Raw genomic sequence first — 24,509 nt, forward strand, 5'->3', positions numbered from 1 at the left:
CCTCTCACCTCTGGTTCCCCGGCCCTAACCGGTCCAGTCCCGAGCGGCCGCCAGCCCCGCCCTCAGCGGCCGCTCCCTGCCAGCTGCGCGCCGCGGGGCTGTCTGCGCACCTTTGAGCCTCCAGCAGACTCGACCTGGATCTCCTCTCAGTAAAATCTATTCTCCTTTGGAAAATTTTGCGTGGGTCCCCGGGTTGTTCAAGGCCTGGACCTGGACCGCAGCGTCCTCCTGACTTTTGTCCTGGAAACTGGGCCACCGGGACACTTCGGAGGGCATTTCCCTCCGGTGGATGCAGCCCCGAAGGTTTAGAAAGGGAAGAAAGAGAAAAGGAGAGAAGCAACGCCTCTGTAACCGGGTCTCCTCCCTCTCCCCATTTTAACACCCTGCACCCAGCTATCCCCCGAAGTCTCCGGACTGTTCTCAGGGTGGAGGAGGGACCCGAAAGGCCTGAGGCCGGAGAGCCCCGGGGTCTCACCACGCACTCTTCCTGCCCTGAGACAGGGTTTGCCGGGACGTCCTAGGCGGAGGGGCTCCAAAGAAGGTCGCAAGGAGCTAGGGACACGCTCTCTGCCAGGAATTTTCTTCCTCCTTTTTTTGATCCTCAAAAGCCTCTGTCGCCGTGGCCCGAACTTGCTCAACTCCAGCACCCTCGGAATCGATCCCCCTTTCCTAGCTTTGGACCTGGTGCTGACCTCACCTTTGCAACCGCACAGGGGTTTTCTCTCCTACCTCTACACTGGGAACAGCTGCGTGAATATGCCAGTCCCCCCCGGATGCCAGGCGCCAACGGCTTTCCCAGGCTGAGGTCGTGGCAAGCTCGAGATGCTGGCTGGCGACTAGGCGCCCGGCAGCAGAGAGCACCTCCTTTCCCGCCCGCGGAAGCTTTCAGATTTGGAGCCCGCAGCCCAAGCGCCCCGCGAAGCTCCAAGCCCTGAGCAACCACCACCAGCCTCGGTGCCACCCAAAGGTAATGCCGCGGCCACAGTCCATGTGCCCATACTTCTCTCACGTTGAGATATTACGCTTTAATAATGGAATTTCCAACGTTTATTTTTTTTTCCCTAAAGGAATGGTTCAGATCACTTCCCAACTAAGGTCATTCATAGAAGCGGGGCATTTAGTCCTGGAGGGAACCGTTAGGATAGGCGTGTTGAAGAAGAGAGAGGTGAAGCCACTCCTCCTAGAAGTTGTCGCTAGTGGAGTAATAAAGTCATAACTAGCATTGCTCCGTAGATTTCCCTTCCAGTCGCCTTTCCAATACCCTGAAGACTTTTTCTCATGTCCTGGTCTTGATGATTAGACCGTCTTGAAATGTCACAAAATCATTCATAGAAACATCCCAAACGTACAAGCCAGGACTCCAGCTCTGAACCAGCAAAGTTTATTTTGAAGCAAAACAGACTGTCCATCCCATTCTCACCCCCCCCCATTGGTAATTAATATCAATTTCCCTTAGTTCCAACACATCTTCCAGTGAATATGCAGATGACTTCAAACAGACAGAAGAGTAGTTAACTGGGGACAAGTAATCCTTGTGAACACATCATAAAAGAAATTTTGAGGAATTGCATTATCTCAGAATTCAGGTAGCAAATTATTTTAAATGAGCCACAGCCTCTCTAACCTTAGGCCCATTGAGGTAGTTGTTATTTCTTGGAGAAAATACTTCTTAAAGGTTTTTTTTTTTTTTTTTTAATTCTAAATTGACTGTTGTCTTTTACAGAAAGTTCTCCTGCCACTGAGCTAAGATTTTCCTCACTGCTAGGAAACCAGAGAGGATTATACTCCATGGCCTAAAAACTTACACATTGAAGCTAGTGGTAACTAACTTAAAACTGATCCGAATAGTTAACCAATTCCTAGTTCAAAAGATGAAAATAATTTCTTCACTGTTGAACTTTTCAGGAATGATCACCATCTGCTTATTCAGGGTTTGTCATATGGACTTTGTTCCCTAAATTCAAGCATATGAAGGCATTTATTCTAATGAACACATAAAAGGACATTTTCTTAGAATTTAGCATAAACACACTTTCCCAATGAAAAGGCTATTGTTCTGGGGCCTTGTCTCCTCTATTGGTTACCCTCATTACTGAAACAGCTCTAGTTTCATTAAACTAGATGCTGAAGAGATCAGTGAAATGAAAGAATGAGGAAAATTTAATCAAGGACTTTTGAGCTTAGTGCATTAGAGACGAAGACTCAATTTTCTGATTCTTTCCAAATATTACAGGGTTTGTCAATTTATGTTAAAAAATTCTTGTGTACACTTATTTTTCAGTTCCTAGGCCCAAAGGGTTTCTATCCTAGAAAGGATTTCAAAGGTATTCAAAGGCAGTTATTGAATTAAATCAAATAATTGTTCAGTGATAAGCTGAACATAAGAAAAGGTTTTGTTAAGTAGTAATTTTCACATAACAGCTGTGTACTTCTTGTCCAGTATAGTTAAATTATCCCTGCTTCTGTTATCTATATGTGCTCCCATATTCTCTCTCTCTCTCTCTCTCTCTCTCTCTCTCTCTCTCTCTCTCTCTCTCTCTCTTTCTCTCTCTCTTTCTCTCATTGGTGGTGGTGGTGGTGGTGGGGAAAACAGAGCAAGAATACAATTTTACATTTCTCTGTAAGATGGACTGAAGCATCAACAAGTCAAATTTCAGCTGCAACAAAGCATAGATTTCCCCTTTTGAAGCTCATAAATATATTTTCTAATTAGCATTTTCCCCCTGATTTTTGGAATTTTGTTTCTTGTTTCGAAAAACACAAGTCAATTGCTTGTACAATCAAGTATAAAGAGATGCACTTAACAATATAAATATTTATTTTTATTTAGGATAATTTTGCATATGCCATTCTTTTCATGTTGGTAAATTATTAAATAAATAAGTTAAATAGGGGTTATGTAGTCTATAAAGCATTGTGGGCTTTGGGGCCTAATTTCTTCTTTATTGCAATTTAATAAACATGAAAGGATAAACAGTTACATGTCTGCATTGACTCTACTATTTAATATGTATTTGTTCCATCTGCGTTGTCCTTCCTTGTCTTTCATGCCAGTCCAATTTGTCCACTTCTTTCAAGACTCACCTTCTGCAAGAAGTCTTCTTTGGTCAATTCTAGCCCACCCTGGGGTGTCTCACATTTTCTTTCCCTAAATATCTATGCATACAGTGTACCAGGCAACTCCACATCTTTATGTATCTTCCATTCAAACTGGAAGTTCTATACATGCAGTGGCCTTTCCTTCCACTTATATAAAACAGTAATTACCCAATGGCAAGAGATTCATAAAGGCTAATTCATTAAATAAGCACATAAATTGAAGACAGTCCTTTGAAGAACTTAGAGGATCTAGAGGAGATTCCAAAGCCAACATGTTTGGTCACACTTACCCCTGACATTTTGTGTTGATTACCAGCAGCAATGATGAAAACTGGCACAGCCATCACCCACGTGACTGTAACTGTTTATGTCAGTTTCTCTTACCTTCTCTCCCATTGTAGAAATGAAGAATGGAGCAAGTTCTGGAAAACTTTCTTAGTGTTTTAAGATATGATTTAATGGTGAGTTTTGCTCCTGTATCACCTCCTAGGTAATTTTAAATTTCAGTTATTTAAAGGATGTTTTTTAAAGGATGACTAAAACCTTGTTTAATTGATGTAGGTGAAAATTGTAGGTATAGTAATTCCAACTCCTATTGCAACATAAGAATCACTGGGGATAAAATGAATAAATTAAGAGGTGTTTGTAAGCTATATTTAAAATTAAATACCTAAAAGGGCATTAAATTTATTATGTTTTGCAGCTGATCCTCCCAGGAAGAAAGAGTTAACATTTCTTCCTTTTTTCTTTTAACTCTTTCAAGTATTATCTTGTGTCAACAGAGATCATTTATGTCAGGTATGATGAAGGAAACCATTTTCAAAGGAACCACCATCTGATTTATAAATCAACTACAATAATATAAGATTAATGACCAATGCTACTTCTCATCTAACATTTTATTATTAAAGCAGATAATCATCAATTGATTCAGTTGATCTTTTTAACAACTTATAAAGTGAGGATATCTTCAATATATGTCACAAGAGAAACTGTCGTAATCTTTTACAGATACCTTTCTTACTTGTAGAATGGTACTTGTTTGTCTTTCCAAAACACCAAACAGCATGCAAGTAGTAAGTATTCTGTTAATGTTTATGGACTAAATTAATTTGTCTTTTGTTTTGAATGCTTCATATTCATTGGTTCACAGCCATCTTCTGAGGTATTACCATTCTTTTAGATGAGGAACACCAAAATCTGTACAAGGTCACAAAAAATAATAACTAGTCAATCCTGGACTGAAATCTATTCATTTCTTTCCTCATTAAAGTCCTGGAGGTAGAGAGGGAGAATATAAATGCTTCATTACATATGTATTTTTGTTTCTAGTTTTTATAGTACTACAGGAAAATAAGATAATAACAATAGCTAAGATGACAAGTTGTAAGGCATGTAAATTTTACCATTTCCACTCTCAATGGATAATAATTGATTTTATATCAATCACAATTTTGCCTCAATTCTTCTATATATAATAATTTATCTAAAGTTCTTGAGAAATGTTTGGATTAACTATCAAAATATAGAGATAAAAATAAAGATAAAAACATTGATCTAATTGTTGATACAAGAATAGGTTTGAAAGAATAGTTATATAGATACTTTGGAGAAAATATTTTGTCAAAATATTATTATACTTAAGACAGCATTCTATATATTTCAGGAATGTTAATTAGTGACAGAAATTTTAGGTTTCAGCTTTTTATTTGGTCACTAAATAATGATTTTTATAAAAATTAAAATATTGTATATTTGGGAGTCAAACTATTATATAAGAAAAAATGAAGATTATCCCTATAAAATTAAAGCATGTGGTTTTTCTGTTTTAATTCTAACTGACCATGTGACACTTGGGAAGGTCATTTAATTTTTGAGCCTCAGTTTTAGGGTATGTACAACTACAAAAAGGTGTATCTTCCCTTGCCTGCCTTCTAACATAGTAGAGAGGATCAAATTTGACAACATGAAAATACTTTTTACTTTTCCCATTAATGTGACATTGTTTTATGACTTTATATTACTGATTATTCACATAATGAAATCCTCTAAGAAATGACATATTTGAACATCACTACCATTGATGAGGACATCATGTCTGCTGCTGAAATAGCTGCTTTCTGATTCTGATTTTTGGAGCAAAAAAGAAAAAGAAAGAGAAAAAACTACCAACAATGCAAATACAGGAATTAGCTCAGTAGTATTTGTTTTCCTGTTCCACTAGAGGCTGAAGAGTAATATCAGTGTGTGTGTTTACATAACTATGTAACATTACTGTTCTAAGAGACCCTAGATAACCCTCACAAATTTCAGGTTTACTCACATTCCTTTTGGCAGAGTAGTCACAATATGAGTGAGGGTAGGTAGGTGACCCCAGAGTTCAGAGTCCTCATGCAACCAGAGAGCAGAATTCACAGAAAATTAGCCCGAATAGATATACTGCATTGACTGAGGCCTCATGTGAGGAGGCGTCAATTTAACTTTAAACCCATGAGCTCATTGAGAGCAGAGGAGAGAAGATGTCTCCAAATGCAGGAAACTGTTGCCATAGCATTTTCCTTCTCTATTCCTGCCCACTCTTCCACCCCAAAAGCAGCAACGATCTGTGCTCTACCATCTTCTTTCAGGAGCCAGGTGCATTTTCAGAAGCTAGGACTCCAGTTATGTGATACGTGATATCCACAACACCTAATAATTGTTCTTGGTAAGGATATCGAGTAAGTCCATTAAGTTTCTCAGGACTGAATCATCTTCGTGAATGCAATTGCCGAACAGGAAATAGACTCGGAGAATTTTAGCCCTCCAAAATCTCATTGGCCCTCTGCACAAGCCAAGCCACAATCACTCCTGCAACACAACCGATTCCTTTCAGCACTCGCAGCTGTGGACAGCTCCCTCGCCGCGCGGTCCAGTCCTCCGCAGTGAGCAGACTCGTGTTCAGCCTGCATCGGTCGGTGCAGCAGCCGACACCAAGTCCTCGCCAGCGCGCACAGAACATCCCTCCTCCCTCACGGCTTCCCCGCCCCTCGCTCACCCCGGCTCACTCCAGCGGCGACTTTGAGGGATTCCCTCTTCGGGCAGCCTCTGCAGCAGCACATCTGGCCTCATTCGCTGCTAAGCAAACATGGATCTCCGAGGAAGAGCCGTTCTCAGCTTCGATAGACTTGGAATTCTCCTGATGCTGTTCCGTGAGTAGCGTTTCGGGGACTGCGAGGGCAGGGTGCACTCTTTGCAGAGAATAGAACCGGCGTAGTAAAGTCAGTAGCTTAAGGTCACAATGTGGCCCTTAACGTTTTGCGGGTTTTTTTGTTTTGGGTTTTTTTTTTCTTTTTTCGGGGGTGAGGGGAGGGGGCGGAAGGCCTTCCCACTAGTGGCGGGGAATTCCCCAGAGAGCCACACACCTGTATGCCAAATCCTAGACACAGTGCTTGCTACACGGGCCTGCTTCGTGGGGTCAGCGCGTTGGCAAGAAAGATTCTGTTTAAAATCCTAAGAGAAAGAAAAAGGCCATTTGGGTTACAAATCAGTAAGGCTTAAATATTAAAAAAATGTTTTTTATTAAAAAATGATAGCAACGGAGTTGAACTGTTGGCGCTAGGTTGGAGAAATGGCTCGCAGAGCGCACAGCAGTCGGCAGGGAAGTTTGTCACCCTAAGACTGTAGACCACGATTTCTCTACCCTTGTGCCAGAGACGCGTGGGCTCACTGAGCCCGAAACCGATAGGATATTTTTCCACCCTCCCCCCCCGCAGATACAGTGGCTCGAATCATGGCAGAACAAGAAGTGGAAAATCTCTCAGGCCTTTCCACTAACCCTGAAAAAGATATATTTGTGGTGCGGGAAAATGGGACGACATGTCTCATGGCAGAGTTTGCAGCCAAATTTATTGTCCCTTATGATGTGTGGGCCAGCAATTATGTTGATGTAAGGAACCTTTTTCCTCCCAGCTTGCTCCTAGGGCTCAAGGGTCGAAGGGTACTCTCCCTCAAGGCCCAGTGAAGACCTGGGTCGCCTGCCTTTCCCCTTGCGCCCCCGCAGGCTGCTCCTGTATGCTGCATGGGGGTTCCGGCTTGTAACGCCTTCCGCTCTCCCTGCCTGCTTTGAAAGTAACTCCCTCTCTCTGCATCCCTAACGGCGGGGTCTGCACGTAGAGCATCTAACCGCATGTTCCCGGACTTGGGAGCGCGCGCGCAAAGGAGTGCTCAGGCGTGCGTCCCGGAGTTTGGACTCTCCGCCCCTTACAGCCCCCACTGGGGGCAGGCGCGCTGAAGGGGTGCGGGGCGTCTGTGTTCCCAGCTGATCACGGAACAGGCTGATATTTCACTGACCCGGGGAGCTGAGGTGAAGGGCCGCTGTGGCCACAACGAGTCGGAGCTGCAGGTGTTCTGGGTGGATTCCGCGTACACACTCAAGATGCTATTTGTAAAGGTAACACCGAGCCCACCGCGCAAAGGGGGCGCAAACTCCAGGGCGGGTGTGGGCCAGGGCCACCCCACGGTTTCTCCATCCAGAAGCCGCGGGGGCGACTGACTCGCGCCTCCCCTGCTCCGCAGGAAAGCCACAACACGTCCAAGGGACCCGAAGCGACGTGGAGGCTGAGCAAGGTCCAGTTTGTCTACGACTCCTCGGAGAAGACCCATTTTAAAGACGCAGTCAGTGGTGAGTTGAGGCCAGCAGGGCTGGGAAAGCGCGGACACTGCAGAGAGCGTTTGCATGGAAGCTCAATTCCTCAGAAAATTCGGGAATGTTATGGATACCGATTCTGACTTTGTGCTCCCATGCCAAATTCGGCCTGGCTTGCTCTTCAAGGCAGCGGAAGCGCCGGTGGGTCCTGTGGGCTTCAGGCCTTGTAGACGCGCAGGAAATCACGGGGCTCAGGACCAGCCAGTCATCCGTGGCCTGATCCTGGATGAGACGTCTCTTGAAGGCCTGTCTTCCACAGGACGACCTCTTAGGATTTGTCCTTTAGAGGAGCACAGAGAGGGGCAAAACTGCATTTTTATTTTTCTGCACCTCGGTTTTTCATTTCATGCGCTGAAACTTGAAGGGTGCAGTATGACTTTCCTTTTAGGTCAATATTTGATGGCCTGCAGTATCTTTTGGCTCATGGCAGCAGGTCTCCCATGCCTTTACTGCATCCACCCCAGAGTGCATTCGGAACCGGTGGCCTAATTTATTAGCTTTTCCTGCCCATCCCTCCAACAATTCACCCAGATTCTCCAAAAATATCGTGGTAAGAGGAACAGTCATTTCCCAAATAACAATGTTCACATTTGCAGGTGCTATCCAAGACCACATTTCAATTAATTAACTAATTAATCAATTAATTTTGTAAATGGTCTCATCTACTGCTAATGGGGCCTTTGATCACCTGAGCACCTGAGTTGGGAAAATATTTATCTTGAGCACAGGAAAGAATACATATGTCATCTCTCCCTTTTCACCCTTTTTTATTATCACAGGAAAAAGAGCATTTTTCTTCTCTTCATCAAAATTCATATTCAAGCATTTTCCTAGTTAAACTAGACACCTCCCAAAATAAAAAGAAAAAGGGAAAACAAACAAACATATGCCATAAAAGGAAAAAAAGCAGGCAGGCCTCCAGAGGGTGTATATATACAAATGCAAAGGCGTCTGCCCAAGGCACCAGAAATCAGCCATGCTTTGTTGAAGAAGGTATTTTATTCTTTACCAGCCAGTGTGAAATGCGGAAAAACAAGTCACTGTTCTGTGTCTTTGGCATCTCCATTCCAAAGGGTTTCTTTTTTTTTTTTTTTTTTACAATCTAAAGGTTTTATATTGTAAAAAGGTTGGGTTTTAGGTATCATGTTCCTCTTCCAAAAAAGAAATTTCAAAAATTCCAAATTAATGTTTTGAGCCCCTGCTTAAGAAAGAATTGGTGTATTTGTCCTTCGACACCACTTGATGCCTTAGGCAGAGCCTCAGCCTTGGCAAAGCAGTGTGGTGCCTGGCCACACAGAGATCAGAGGAGGGTCTGGAGCGGAGAGGCAAGAGCCAACTCTCTGGCGAGGGAGGTTAGGAGCAATGAGGCTTCTGCCATCTGCCATAGAGACAGGCTTAACCATCGCTTTGGGCCCTCCCTGCAGCGGGGAAGCACACTGCCAACTCGCATCGCCTCTCTGCCTTGGTCACCCCAGCTGGAAAGTCCTATGAGTGTCAAGCTCAGCAGAGCATTTCACTAGCCTCCAGTGATCCACAGAAGACGGTCACCATGATCCTGTCTGCAGTCCACATCCAGCCCTTTGATATCGTCTCTGATTTTGTCTTCAGTGAAGGTATGTTGGTGGTGAGGTGGGGGCCAGGGGTAGGAGGTGGAGGGAAGGGAACACTGACTTCAGGATGGATATGGAAGGAGACCTGCCAGGGTCCCAGGCTATTGCCACTTGGATTTTCTCTAGGTTAATATAACAGGGCCTCCCTCTATAATATTTTGCAAGACAAAAGGCAATAATAAACTGAATCATATCAACTTTCTTCAATGGCTTTGCTTTTTTCCCCTCTCTCCCTTCCTCCTTCATTTCATTCCTTTCTTTCTTTTTCTCCTTCACTCCTTTCCTCCCTCACTTTATTTCTTCATCTTTCTCTTCCTCCCTTCCTTTGCCGAAAGAGGAACTCGATAGGGGGAGAGGTAAGAAAGTCAGCTTGGAAAAAAAATTTTTTTTTTTTTGGGTGCAAGTCTTCCAATCAAAAAGCAGCTGAAAATCTCAAGAAGTTACCTAGAGAACCATGGGTTAGAGAAGGGCCTTTGCTTCTGTGGGCCTCAGTTTTTCGATGTTCTCACAGACACTTCCAGCTGTAGGTTCTACCACTGAGTCGAAGTTTTTGTGTGGCAAGAATGCAATAGGGGTGTGTGTGTGTGTGTGTGTGTGTGACTTGCAGATCACAGAGAGAGAATAATGAAGACCTGCTGTCTCTGAGCACTCTCCTTGTGGGAGGGGTACCCACAAGGCTCCAGGAAGGCATGGATCCCTGATCTGCTCCCTCTAGGGTGTAGAGGAAATGCTTCTTCTCCATCTGTGCTAGCCCCTGAAAGGGGACCATGCATTATACATCTGGGCAGGTTCAGGGCGGCCACATTCTCCTGGTTCTCTGCCTTCCAGCAGAGGTAGGGCATGAGGAGAGTCCACTTTCTGCAATCTGACCAACAATTTACACTGGGCGAATGTGGAGTACGTGGACTCTTCAATTCAGTTGTTCTCTTTCTCTTGTCTGGAGCAGATTGTTAAAGACAGTTTGATATTCTGTTTATTCCTTGTAGTTAAAAAGCAGGGAGAGATTCTGATTGTTTTATAGATGCTTTGGGCAGAGGCTCCCCAGGTAAATTCAGCTATTCAAATGTGCAGGATATTAGGGAGTCCCCATCTGTGTCACATACAAATCATTCTGTCATTTCCCAAGGAATCCAGTTTCCATCAAATGCCCCTTCCATTCAAATCGCACTGAATAGAACCCCTTCCCCACCCCCACCCCCAACCCCTGCAGTGATTATTCAGAAGACATTTGAGAGTTCCTATGTCCTTGAGAGAAGGGCCAGCTTTTTTTTCATCTTTGTATTTTTCGTACTTAATACAGAGCTTGGCACGGTGCAGATGCCCAGTTAACTTTGGCTGAGTTGATATTCTGAATCTGTGGACTCCATTAATAGAGACTTCCAGATGCTTCAATGCCAGGCAAATCAGAATGTAATTGATTTAGTAAAGCAGTGCTACACTTACCTGTTCTTGTGGAAGGATGGGATATTCTGTTTTAATGTATTTTCTACGGAATTGAAACTAAACTCTAAGGGTCAAGACCTTAACTTTTAAAAATGTCTGATTATAGAAATATTTATAAATATAGTAGAGTCTTTCTTAAACTGAAAATATTAAATAGAATTACATGTAATTGGACTTGTGATTACTGATGACCAGGAATTTATGATGAAAATATTGGATTGTATAGTATCATTCTCCAGGGTCCCGACCACAGATGCTTTTGAGTTTATATGAGTACTTTCAAAAGTCCCCAATGACTTTCTGTTTTCAGCTGTTCTTAGGCTCTTCTTGGCTTCTTGGTACTAGTGGTGCTATAACTGCTGCTTTTACAATGGTAGTTCCTTACCACAATCTCACCCTAACCCACTCTGGGTTATTTCTAAATTGTTGCCTGTAGTTGTTTATGGACTGAGAAATCCAATCACATAGATGTTTAGGATGTGTACAAAGTAAGAGTAAATGAGTACTGAAGAAGGACCAGAGCTACATTCTCCCAAACTGGTGAAGTTCAAGACATGGACTTAATTACATCTTTTATTTGCAAAGCAGTTTTGATCCACTTCCAGGTCCTAGATGGGTGCAGTAGACTTGTAAGCGTGTATAACTTCCTAAATGCAGATATATTATGAGCAAGCAAATTGCACATGGCTCACCCAGGTTTTTCTGGATGATAATTGGGATGGTCCCTCCCGTAGGGTGCCCTGGAGCTCAAGCCTTGATGCTCTTTGGAGGAGGCAGCCTCATTCAGAATCACTTGCTGGATGACGTGCCTTCGTGTGGCAGGGGTTCTTTTGTTCCAGTCTCCTCCTGCCTGTGCCTCTCAGCACCTGCCCCCCACTGTTTTGTAGGAGATGATTTTATTTGATTTAGTGGAATCGGAAAGATTTGCTGTTTGGCCCTCACTCCCCAGAATAGACACTCAGGATACGTTGCAGATGACTGTGTGCATGTGGGCATGGGGTGGGGGCGGGGTACTGCTCGTATCTGCACGCCCCCTGCAGGGGTGTGTTCATGCAGTTGGCCATGTGTGTGCAGGGCCCACCGCATAAGGGTTTCCAATAAAGAACCTATTTCCTGTGTCAGGGGGCCAGACCTGGCCGTCTGCAGTTTCACACCTGCATACTGAATAGACTCGGAGAAAAGCAAGGCAGGGCCGATGAAATGGATTAGTGGACACTCACAGGGGCTGAGAGCAGCCCCAATGGGTGCTGACGTCTCTATCACACAAATCCCTGTAGTGCATTGAGCTTGGCTACTGCACTGATCCCCAGTGAAAGTCTCAACCAGCACATCTCCAACTGCAGTGTGCACATGGATCCTTTGCTGCAGTGTGTACAACTGTGGTGAACTCGGTGACACCCACAGTTTGGTTCAATAGGTATTGGGGTAGGGCCCAAGCTTGCTTCATTTCTAGCAAGCTCCCCAGTGACGCTGCTGTCCATGGAATGTTGTAGGGGGCTTCAGGGTTTTTGAGTTGATTGAGGAAAATATATAACCACGAGAGGCAGTAACACACAGCTTTATTGGGTGGCACCTGGACAGAGTTGCATGAGAAAGGAAGCCCCTCATAGCGTGAAACTGTCTGGAGAGAGGAGCCTCAGGCACCACCATCCAGAGGGGCAGGAGAACAAGGGACCTCCTGGGGGTGGGCATTGGAGAGGGGCCTTACTAGTTTAGGTAATGTCACTCAACAGATAGTGAGGAGCCTCTGGGTCAGACAGCTCTGGGGGGCAGCAGAGAGGCTCTGGGCCTTAAAACTACAAGGCCCCATCTTATCAATGGGTAACAGCTGTTGGTTGAGATTTGGTATGCAAAGCAGGCAGGCTCTAAATGGCTAAAAAGCTGCTTGTTTGGGCTGTTTTAAAAATAATTGGATGTGTAAAAATTTGAGTTTGTCACCCGCAGGCTTTTCAGCTAATGGGGTCTCTGTCTGCAGTGAAGAAATAAAGCATTTAGGGGCCAATAGGCTCATTTGCATAACAAATACACTCTGTATGGTAACTACCACCCTGCCGTTCAAGGCACCCCATGTTTCTCAGCTGGGGTGGATTAATTCGTCCTCCCAGAGTTAATTTGTAGTATGTCCATTCAAAGGCCCCAGGAGATTTCTGTCTGTGAAGGGCTGAGGGATGCATTTCTGGGAGGGAACAAACCAACCTGAGTGTTGTGTGGCTTGAATTAAAAGAGCTTTTATGTATAATGACAGAAAAAAATGTAACAGATCTCAAAGTGTGCCTCTGTTCACCTTTAGTAAAAATTCATGTTTCACAGCCATTTAAATTTTACCACATAAAAGTTGGTCCCTTTTTAATTACCAAGGGGGAAAAACAAACCAACCACCCTGTGAAGAAGGTACCGAGATCCCCCGTTACAGTGGAGAAACTGAGACTCAGAGAAGTGAAGTTACTGGTGAAGGCTGCACTCCTACTGGCGGCCAGGGCTGGGATGAGAACTGTCTGGGTATCAAATCCTGGGCTCTTAGCTTCTCAGAGCCTCAGCTGCTTCTGCTGAGCAACTATAATCAATACCTGGATGCAGGAGGCACCTTTTGAAAGGTTGCTGAGTACCCTGAATTCATGAGCTTTTTGTTGTTGCTCCTAACAGAATGACTGAGAGATGCCACCTGATCTGTTATTTTACCCAGAACCAATGGAAAAACAATTTGTGTTTTAGTGGGAATGAATGTGCCTTGCCATTTTCTGTTCGCCGACCCCTAGTAGAGCTTCCTGTGGCCAGCTGCCATGCCACAGATGCAGGAAGGGTCTGCTGAGGCTGACCCAGAGGGATGTGTCGACCTGTGATACACTGTGTTTCCCCAAAAATAAAACCTTGGCGGACCATCTGCTCTAATGCGTCTTTTGGAGCAAAAATTAATATAAGACCCGGTCTTATTTTACTATAATATAAAACCAGGTATAATAATATAACATAATATAACATAACATAACACCTGGTCTTATATTAATTTTTGCTCCAAAAGACGCATCAGAGCTGATTGTCTGGCTGGGTCTTATTTTCAGGGAAACAGGATACTTGGCACCTTCCAGTCAAGAAACATGTCACCCTGGGGAGCTGCCCCTCAGGGCGTCTGTATAGGCATCCAGAGGGAGATACTCCTGTTACCAACACTGCTGAGAACTGTTGAGGACTGCAATATGGGGCCCCCGTGTGGGGCCACGTTGTTGGTCAGTCTTAGAATTCTGGGTTCCTGGTACTGTCCTGGGCCATAGTGTTTTAGGTTGTGTTCCCCAGAAGCAGATCCTATAGGAGTAAGTACAAGTAGTTTATTTAGGAGGTAGTTCTAGAAAGCACTGGTAGAGGATTGGGGAAGTAAGATAGGAAGACGAGGCAGCCTGCACAGGTGAATTAATGAGCAGGTTACCACAGTGGTACCCGGGGCTCACACTGCTAGGACCTCCGAGAGAGAGAGAGAGTAGAGAACCTGTATTGGAGTTATCCTGGCATTTACCGGCTAACTCCCATCCACTCTTTCTGGGTAAAACACAGATCAGGTGGTATTTGCCAATCACGTTATTAGGACTGTTAAGAACAATGATAAAAAGCTCATGGATTCCGGGGACCTGACAACCTTTCTAATGGCCGCTGAGTAGGGGAAGAGACCTTGACTCTGGGACTTCTAAACTGCCTTATGGTCAAAACCCATTGGAATGGGTGGCGATGGTGAATGCCAAGGGCGTAAGCCGTCTTCTGTGTCTGCTACACCTACAGGTGTTGGGGTATGTGAGCTTTCCCCGCCCTGGTGGAGCTTGCAGGCCAGTGGGGAAGAGTTTATACAGCTCTTTCTTGTGCGTGCTTGTGTGCTGGCACACAGTGGCATCAACCCTAAGTGCTTGTATTATCTTTTTCTGTCGCTAGTACTTACATCTTGGTGAGGGGATCTCCTTGTCTCCAAAGCCCATTCATCTTAACAACTTTTCAGGATACCAAATACTCTTTGCTGAGGTTACAGGAGTGCAGAGCCAGCTCAGAGAAAATATGAAAAGAGGGGCAAACCCCTCCTTTTAGCTGCCCTGTGAGACAGTGAAGGAAGCACAGCCAGCAAACAAAAGGCTGTCTCCTTCCTCAAAGAGAAATAATCTACTGCATTAGCAGCGCTTGAGAAAGCAGACAGGTTGCCTTGGGGCCCATTGTCCATCTCAGTGCTGTTCATTCGGGGTACAATGAATACTTTTTGGAGTTTGTTTGCCTCGGGGAGTCAATGCAACCTTTGAAATGCTGTGGTCTTCAAACAGAGCAAAACAAAATAAAACAGAGGTATAAAAGCAGAATCTAAGATGCATCAGGGTTCCAGTGAGTACACCGAGTTTGTTTGATGTTACCTTACTTGGCAACCGGCAGTTGGCAGCAGATCACCTCTCTGTTGTCTCATCTGTCTCCCTCTGGTTGCTTCCTGTGACTAGGCTGGTTGTTGCTTTTTCCAGCCATACGACATCTACCCAGGGCTTTTGTGTTTTGTGCTGTAGAAACCTCCATCCAGCTAGGACAGAGGCATGAGGGATGCTAAGGCCTATGGAGGTAGACAGGGAGTTAGGGTTCTCCGAGCATACAAAGCCAGATGTGGTCTTGGCCTAAGCCAAGGGATAGATACTCTACTCCCAGGCACAGATCTAGGGCCTTCCTTGTTTTATAATCCATGGTGGTATAATCAGTTTATCGCACAGGATCTTACCACTGGGGTCCATAGTGTTTGCGGATAGAATTCAAGGGGTGTATAAATTTCAACGGGAAAAATTTACATCTTTATTTGTACTAATTTCTAGTTAATATTTAACATTTCCTTTGATTATAAATGAAGGTACCGTGTTTCCCCGAAAGTAAGACCAACCCGGACCATCAGCTCTAATGCGTCTTTTGGAGCAAAAATTAGTATAAGACCCGGTCTTATGTTAAAATAAGACCGGGTCTTATATAATATGATATAAGACCAAGTATAATATAATATAATAAGTATAATATAATATAATGTAATATATAATATGACATGACATGATATAACATAATACTGTGTCATATATAAGACCGGGTCTTATATTAATTTTTGCTCCAAAAGACACATTAGAGCTGATGGTACAGCTAGGTCTTATTTTCAGGGAAACATGGTAGCAGTGCACAGAGTAGTATCAGTGATACCCATGAGTTTGTCACCAATAGAAATCATATTTTCAACTCACATTAGTTTGTGCAGATTTTACAAAGTAACAGTTATGTTTCTCACTACTTCGCAATCACAGCCAGTATACATGTATACTAACAAAGAAGTGCACGTATTACTGTCTCCCAAATTACTTCAAAAAATATTTTGTAGCTGAATCTCAGTGTAATCCATTTCTTTTGTAATCTTATGCATTTTATTTTTATGCATTTATAAACATTTTTCTGAGAAGAGATGATAGTTTCATCATTCCGGCACAAAAAAGGTTACAACTTCTGCTTTAGTGGGTCATGACCAGCACTGTTTTAAATGAAAGAGAATAGAATAGAGGATAAATTATTAGATGCACAAAGTAAGCATAACTGTTGTTCTATAAAATGTTGGTTTTAGTTATGTGTGTATACATATGTTCTGAGTTGTAATGTAAAACTTTTTTGTCCTCTGGGACAGGGGCCGTTTGAAAACACTGGCTTCGGTGTAAAAGGGGAATGCATGTCTTTCTTCATGGGTTCACAATCTCTCACCTAAACCTCTTGATGTTTTTCAGAATGCAGAATATTACAGACTTTGGGAAGTGCATAGTTCATAAATAGCAATCCCCCCGTTATCTGTGATTTCACTTTCCACGATTTCAGTTACCTACAGTCAACCACCGTCTGAAAATAGTACATGGAAAATTCCAGAAATAAACAATTCATAGGTTTTAAATTTTGTGACATTCTTTGCAGCGTGATAAGATAGCGTGCTGTCCCACTTCATGCCTCCTGGGATGTGAATCATCACTTCGTCTAGCCTATCCACGCTGTATATGCATCTGCCTGTTAGTCATTTAGGTTATCAGATTGACTGTTATGGTATTGCAGAGCTTGTGTTTAAATAACCCTTCTAGTAGCCATTGCCACGTCACAAGGCCTACATCATTCAGTTCACTGCATCTGGTCACGCAGACATTGTATCATCTTACATTAGCACACGAAGAAGAAGGATGAGTACATTTCAATAATATATTTTGAGACAGAGAGAGAGACCACATTTGATAACTTTTACTACAGTATATTGCTCTAATTTTTCTATTTTATTTTAGCTGTTGTTGTTCATCTCTTACAGTGCGTAATTTATAAATCACACTTGATCGTAGGCATATCTATGTAGGAAAAACATAGTATACCCATGTAGGGTTCGGTATTCTCCACAGTTTCAGGCATTCACTGGGGGTCTTGGAACATATCCCTCATGGATAAGGGGGGACGACTGTTATTATGGAAGACCCCAGGAGAGTCACGGCAGCCCCCTGTAATCAGATATATCAGTATCTTTTTCCTGTAGTGAAACATGTGAATCTTCACACTAAGCAGGATGCATGAGAATCATGATTAGCCTAATGTTAATTTAAGTCAGGTTTTGCTGCCAAAGGAATGACACAATGTACTTTGGGTTTCCAGAACTTTGTGGATTTTGAAATGGTGGATAAAGGACAGCAGATTCAGGAATTCCCCTTTACTTGGTCACTTAGTGGAAGAGGGTGGGCGAGGATGGGGAGCCAGGAGTTTTTATAGTGATGTTTGACATCCCTTATTTTCCCACTATTATCTCTGACGTGTCCATAGTTTAATACTCCTTATATTATATATACCCCTGTAATGTGTTTACTTCAGGTTTTTTTCCTAAGGCAAAAAAAAATTTGTTAAGCAATAAAACAGAATAGTATTTGACATATACAGAGGGTGCCAAAAAAGTGTATACACATTTTAAGAAAGGAACACTGTATTAAAATTGTAATACTCAATATACACTGATACCAAAAGATGACTACAGGTCACATTTGACTTCTGCAATTACAAGAGCTGCTCAAAGTGGTTACCATCAGTGTCCAGACACTTCTGATTATGGCCAACTACTGCTTGGGCAACACTGACCAAAGTGTCCACTTGTATACATTTTTTTTTCCACACCCGGTATATATACCTTTTACATATGTATATATATTTTTGGCACTCCCTGGTGTGTGTGTGTGTGTGTGTGTGTGTGTGTGTGTGTGTGTGTGTGTTTAAACCAAAATACAGTGTGCTTTTCTCCTCTGTCTTCCTTAAAGGATGGATTATGAGATATTATTTCCCATAACTACACCAGAGGTATTACCAATTTAAGGATAATATTTCTGGCTCTAGATTCTGACACCAATTCCGATATGAAATCTTTTTCCCAGCCACCAAGCAATTTTCTGACACCAGCTGGGTGTCCTACAATTCAACTCAATTCTGACACTATCTACCTGGAGATAGCATCCCCATAGGTTAAGGGTTCAGTCCTATAAGACTGTCTCCCGTCCCCACTTTAGACACTAATCACAAGTCAACCTTGTCACCTGGGCGTCCGACCCACCGGCTACAGATTGGAGGTTTCTACAACCTTCTCCGCAGGCTCAATTAATTTGCTAGTGTATCTCACAGAACTCAAAGAAACATTTTATTTACTAGATCACCCACTTGTTAAAAAAGGATATAACTCAGGAACAGCCAAAATAGAAAAGATGTATAGGACAAAGTATGCAGAGCTTCCATGTCCTCTCCGATTGAACCACTGTCCCCAAATCTCCACATCTTCACCAATCAGAAGCTCTCCCAACCCTGTCCATTTTGTTTTGGAGGCTTCATTACATAGGGATAATTGATTACGTCATTGGCCTTTGGCAATTGAACTCATCTCTAGCCCCTACCTTCTCCCAAATCAGGTTCCCCTGGCAACCAGCATCTATCCTTAGGTGACCTAGGGGCTTTCCCAAGTTCATGGGAAACATAAACATAAACTCAGGTATGGTTGAAAAGTGTTTGTTATTAATATCAATATATGAGTTTGCACCTAGCACATGGAAATTTAGCAAACCCCACAATCTGTGTTAACATTACAAGGGCAATAGTGAGGAAAACAAATACCCTCTGTTGGTAACAAAATCCCTAACCCAGGATACCCCCATTGTTCCCAGGCAGCGTGGATCGTGGGGAAAAAACTTCTGGCTATGGAGAGATGGGCCCGTAGCCATCCCTGGTGCACCTTGGAAGGACAGCAAGTCTTTTCCCTGGGTAAATGGGTATATTGAGCTGCAGGCTGATACTCAAATTGTGGTACTCATTAGAATTGAATCAAATAGTGACAAAGAAAAGGCCCCTACTGATTCTTTTCAATTCTTCTGGTTGTTAGTTTAGTGCTAATAGGTCCTTAAAACTTCCCTAACATTTGCCAAAATATTGTTTTAAAAACCCATTTTAAAAAATAACTTTTCAGTTGGGGAATGTAAGTGTATATATATATATATATATATATATATATATATACACACACACATATATACATATGTATATATACATATACATATATATATATATTTTAAACAGTTTTATCCAGGTATAATTGACATGCAATAAACTGTTCATATTTAAATGTATACTTTGATAAATATTAGAAATAGACCTACGAAGCCATTACCACAATCCAAAAAATCAACATATCCATCACCCCCAAAGGTATCCTCATACCCTTTAGTAAGAAGTATCCAGCTCACTGAATTTTCAGAAACTGAACGCACCTCCATGACCAGTACACAGACCTACAGAGCCCAGAAGCCCTCGTTCTCGCCCACCTTGTGATTCGGTGGCCTTTGAATGCCAGTAGCTCGGGTCTGCTATAGACCTGACCCTAATTCTCACCTTAGTTCATGTCTGCTAAGTGCTGCCCTGCGAATGCTGTTGAGTTAGGCTGTTTGAGTTCACATTGGGGCTTCATTTACCTCTCGGCAAATTCCTTAGTTTCTTTCTGCCTTGGTTACTGTCATGCGGGAGACCCTGCTCACTACTCCATGTGTCACCCAGGGCGTCCTGCGGGGTCTCAGCTCCCGCTCCCCACATAAAAATGCAGGATATGGTGAGGCCAAAAAGGAACATCCATGGAGATATAGATAGGGGAGTCATACCACTATAGTGTCGCTGGTGGCTGGGTTGGAGACACAGGAAGCAGGAGCCACACTGTCTGCAACCCGCGTCCTAATTGCAATCTGCACTTGCCAGCCACCATCTTCTTGCCAGCCCCCATTTGCTGCTAGCGTAGCCACAGCAGTTATATTAGTGGCCAATGGCTCACTGGTTACAGCTGACGGCCAACTAGCCACAGCTGATGGCCATCCAATCACAGTTGATGGCCATTTACTACCTGAGCCAGCACCTTTCCACATGAGGCCGAGAGCCTGGAAACTGTACTCCTGGCTCTGTCCCCACAGTTACCTTACGTGTACAATAGGTATAATAATAGTATTTACTCATGGAATTGTTATGGGGATTAAATGAGACAAACTTTGTGCTTAGAACTGATAGTTAATTTAGGAATCAGGCACGTTAAGTATCCTGCTTTTTAAAAGCTGCATATTAGCCTGCAATTTTCCAGATTTTTTATTAGAGAGACAAGACTTCTGGAGCTCAGGCCTTATCCTCCTTTCTTTTGGTCTCAGGCGAGGTGAGAGGAAAGACTAAGTCAACCGGGATTCTGTAGGAGACTGGCACACAGGTGCTCAAAAAATGTTTACTGGGTCATCTGGACTTAAGAACTTGGTCTTTATGAAGCGATATCTAAAGCTTGTTTTCTCCAGTTGTGGCTCATAAATTTGGTGGAAAGTCCGCTAGTTACCCACAAGAAGCAAAGCAGTTTGAGCAAACATGGCCAGGTTTCTAAGAATGCAGTTTCGTCAGCTCTACAAAGTATCTGACCACAGATTTCCCAAAACTTGTTTTTCTGGTTCTATGTGAAATGGAGACATAGGGCTGTTAAGCTGTCTTGAATTTTAAGAGGGTGAAAATTGAATCAACCCTATGGTGCTGGTAACATTTTCTTTCTTGATCTAGGTGCTGGTTATGTGAAATATTCATTTGTGAAAATTCACCAAGCTCTGCACTTTCTTTTAAAAATTTTCGTATATTTACATATATTAAAATGTAGAAATCTGTAGTATTTAGTCCAATGCTTTTTTATCTATACTTGCAACCATGTAACCACTTGGGTCAAGACATAGTATATTTCCATCACTACTGAAAATCCCCTTGTATCCTGTTCCCCAGATGTAAGCACTTTTCTGAATTTAATCACCATAGACTAGTTTTACCTGTTCTTGAATGTCATATAAACGGAATCATCCAATATGTACTCTTTTGTGTCTGACATTTTTCACTCAATCTGTTTTTGAGATTCATCCATTTTGTTAGGTGTAGCCATAGTTCATCCCTTTTTATTGTTGATTTCTATTCCATTGTATGAATATGTCAGTTTATCCATTTCCCTTTGGTGGACATTTTGGGTGTTGCCAGTTTTTGGCTATTATGAATAAAGCTTCTATGAACATTTACATTCAAGTCTTTTTGTGGTCATATGTTTTCATTATTTTTAAGTAAATACCTAGGCATGGAATGCTGGGTTATAATGTAGTGTGTTTGTCTTTATTAGAAACCATTAAACAGTTTTACCAAGTGTTTATATCATTTTCTCCCAATAACAGATGAGAGTTCCAATTGCTCTGTATCGTTGACAATACTTGGTATTTTCAGACTTTTCAAAGCTGTATGTTTGTGTGCAATTCTCTATGTGTACATTATACTTCAATAAAAAAGTTGGAATTAAGCGAACAATAAAAAATTAAGCCAACAATAAAAATGACGGTGGTTGTATCTAATGCTGAAACTCTGAAAATTTAAATAACTCATCTGGAAGTTTTGTTGACATCTACCAGGAATCTGATCATTGAATGTTGCCCTATTTAATTGATGTATTTTTATATTATATTATGCAGAAATATTAAGTGGTTCAGCCTTAGGGTTGGTTGAGGAAATACTGTTTCTGAAAAAAAAAAGTCTCCCTAAAGGTTCTTTGAGAGAGTTTTTCATCTGCATTTTCCTTTAGTTTTCATAGGAGAACTTATGATTTAGAATATTGTGTCAGGAGCTCATTGCTTTTCTTCTTCTTTCCCATTTCAGAGCATAAATGCCCAGTGGATGAGCGGGAGCAGTTGGAGGAAACCTTGCCCCTGATTTTGGGGCTCATCCTGGGCCTCGTCATTGTGGTAACACTGGCAATTTACCACATCCACCACAAGATGACTGCCAACCAGGTGCAGATCCCTAGGGACCGGTCCCAATATAAGCACATGGGTTAGGGGCCATTAGGCAAGCAGCCCCCCAGCTCATCTCCCCCAGCTGGATCAGGTAGAGAAACAAAAGCACTTCACCACCTTAAACATGGGATACACCACCATAGCTACAATCCAACAGTCCTGGGTATCCAAGGCTTGCTTGGCCGGCATCCATGCTTAAACCCAGGCATGGGGGGATTCTTTTGGATTCGTGGGGTGAATGGCAGTTGTTCTCTCCATGCTGGGAAATGAAGACAGAGGGGATCAGCCAGCTTTCATGCTCATGGTGGCTTGGCTTTGACTCTCCAAGGAGCAACACATACAACTCAGAGGGATATCTGGCCCCAAACTTTAGGGATTGGAAAGACACTTCTTTTGGGAGGATACCCCTTTAGGTTCAGAGGAATAAGGGTGCTTTGCTCCCTGAACACAGCTGGCTTACCCTATACAGTTGTCAATACACACAAAATACAGCCTCATGCTCCCTGCAGCAAGACCCCTGAAAGTGATTCATGCTTCTGGCTGGCGTTCTGCATGTCTAGTGATTGTCTTGGGAATGTTTCACTGCTACATGCACCCAGTGACTTCGCAGCACAAGAACCCGTTTAATGTAACTATGCAGAGTTGTTTGGACTTCATAGTGTGCCAGGTCCAAGTAAGGGGACCTGAAGAATCAATCAATCCATGTGAGTTTGTTTTTCAGAATGAATTAAAACACACAACTGTCTAAAGTTTGGTTGCTTTCTTGAAACAAGAAAACAAAACTTGAATGTGTTATTTGGCATCCAGAGGAGAGAGGGGAATGATGAAGATGGGCTTTTCATTTCTGCAAGAGGAAAAGCAAAGAAAAGGCAGGGAAGCAATGAGGGGGACGTGGGCCTTTCCAGGTGAAAAAACATGGATTTATTTCGGCAAATATAAGTCGTTTTAATAATGGCAGCTCTTGAACCATTGGTCTGATGTTGCTTCTGATGCTTCTTGGTCTTGAACTTGGCATTTCATTTTGGACTAAAAAGCTGGACTGAACATGGTACCCTAGGTTGAGTTTTAGTTGAAGTAAAATGTAATTTACTGAAACTTCCTAGAAAAATGTGTGAATTTCATTCACTTTGGAAATAATCATTTTTCAGAAGATCTGCATAGGTGCAGGGGAAATCCTCTTCTCTGGTGTTCAGGTGGAAACCCACCCTTCCCATATAATCTTTCCTACGTCAGAGGCAGCCCGTGAGTTCCTCTCTATAAGTCTTCAACTGCTGGCAGCAGTGCATCCTTAGAAGTTCATTATCCCATAAGTATCAGCCTTATCAAGGCTGTTCTTTTACCTATGTGTTTGCTGGTGTGCTCTGTCAACCGCAGTCTTCTCCCCTGCATAATCTCTCTTCAAAGTTTGCCTGGTACCAGTGAGGAAAAAGCCGTGGCTCCTCATACAAGTTGCACATTGCACAAGGAAAAGAAGATGCTTTGGTACTGGTGGACATTCCCCCACGGTTTACTCTACTCTTCTGTCACTTGTGATCAGCTTACCCCATGCTCCAAACTTGACAAGCCCTTTCCTTTTTTAGTACCTTGTGTATTTTTTTGTAAGTGTTTTTCCAGGACCCATGAGCTCCAAGTCAAGTAGTTGTTTCAATCTAGTTGTGGAGGGCGCAGCTCAGTGCCCAACGTGGGGATCTAACCGGCAACCTTGGTGTTATGCGCACCATGCTCCAACCAGCTGAGCTAACTGGCAGGCCCTTGTGTACTTTTTTTTTTAAACTTCATATTTATTTGGAAGTATCCAAGGGTCGGGGGAGAAATGTACACTTAGATGTATCAAATAGTTACCCTTGTTTTCTGTAACCCCTTCAGAAAAACTTTGAGAACTTTCCGAGTCATACATTTGAAAACTCCATTTACTTAATTTGCTTTCACAAAAGTAAATTTGTGTTTGTTTGTTTTTAAATTTACTTTCACAAAACATAAGATTCTTATTAGTTTTGAAATTGTCATTCATTCATTTGTTCAAGAAACAGTTTTTGAGCACCTACTGAGTGCAGGCTAAGTGTTGGTTATACAGTAGTAAACTTGACAACTTAGAGTGTATAGGGGGAAGACTGACAAGTAAACAAACAACATACATACACAAGTCATTCTAAAAAGAACATAGTGTCCTGGCTCTTTTCAAAATGTTGTCATGTCGCTACATCCCTGTGTCTAAGCTGACTAAATCCAAATTTCTTAATTCTCAAAATTAAGAGTGATTTTTCTACCTGTGATATGCAGTGTGTATAAAAAGCCATATTGGGGCAGACAGGT

At 42.7% G+C, this 24,509-nt stretch overlaps 1 protein-coding gene across 2 annotated transcripts; it reads left to right on the forward strand.

The window, feature by feature from the left end:
- The first annotated feature begins 134 nt into the window (after positions 1-134).
- LAMP5 (lysosomal associated membrane protein family member 5) lies at positions 135-22,942 on the forward strand. Of its 2 annotated transcripts, none has more exons than XM_033094302.1 (7): positions 135-967; positions 5,727-6,287; positions 6,852-7,024; positions 7,397-7,528; positions 7,654-7,759; positions 9,208-9,396; positions 22,060-22,942. In XM_033094302.1, exons 2-7 carry the CDS (start codon positions 6,224-6,226, stop codon positions 22,236-22,238), a joined length of 843 nt encoding a protein of 280 aa, XP_032950193.1. In that variant the 5' UTR covers positions 135-967; positions 5,727-6,223; the 3' UTR covers positions 22,239-22,942. The 2 variants fall into 2 exon arrangements, with proteins under 2 accessions (XP_032950193.1, XP_032950194.1); XM_033094303.1 differs by having other exon boundaries at positions 5,972-6,287.
- The last annotated feature ends 1,567 nt before the right edge of the window (positions 22,943-24,509 follow it).

The sequence above is a fragment of the Rhinolophus ferrumequinum genome, chromosome 23 (genome assembly GCF_004115265.2).
Source record: "Rhinolophus ferrumequinum isolate MPI-CBG mRhiFer1 chromosome 23, mRhiFer1_v1.p, whole genome shotgun sequence".
Classification (NCBI taxonomy): domain Eukaryota; kingdom Metazoa; phylum Chordata; class Mammalia; order Chiroptera; family Rhinolophidae; genus Rhinolophus; species Rhinolophus ferrumequinum.

Bases quoted from the DNA above. Each gene is read 5' to 3' on its own strand.
- LAMP5 (XM_033094302.1), top strand. From the start codon at position 6,224: ATGGATCTCCGAGGAAGAGCCGTTCTCAGCTTCGATAGACTTGGAATT. The intron at 7,025-7,396 runs GTAAGGAACCTT...CTGTGTTCCCAG, and splicing joins GGGCCAGCAATTATGTTGAT to CTGATCACGGAACAGGCTGA. The intron at 7,760-9,207 runs GTGAGTTGAGGC...CCCTCCCTGCAG, and splicing joins TTTTAAAGACGCAGTCAGTG to CGGGGAAGCACACTGCCAAC.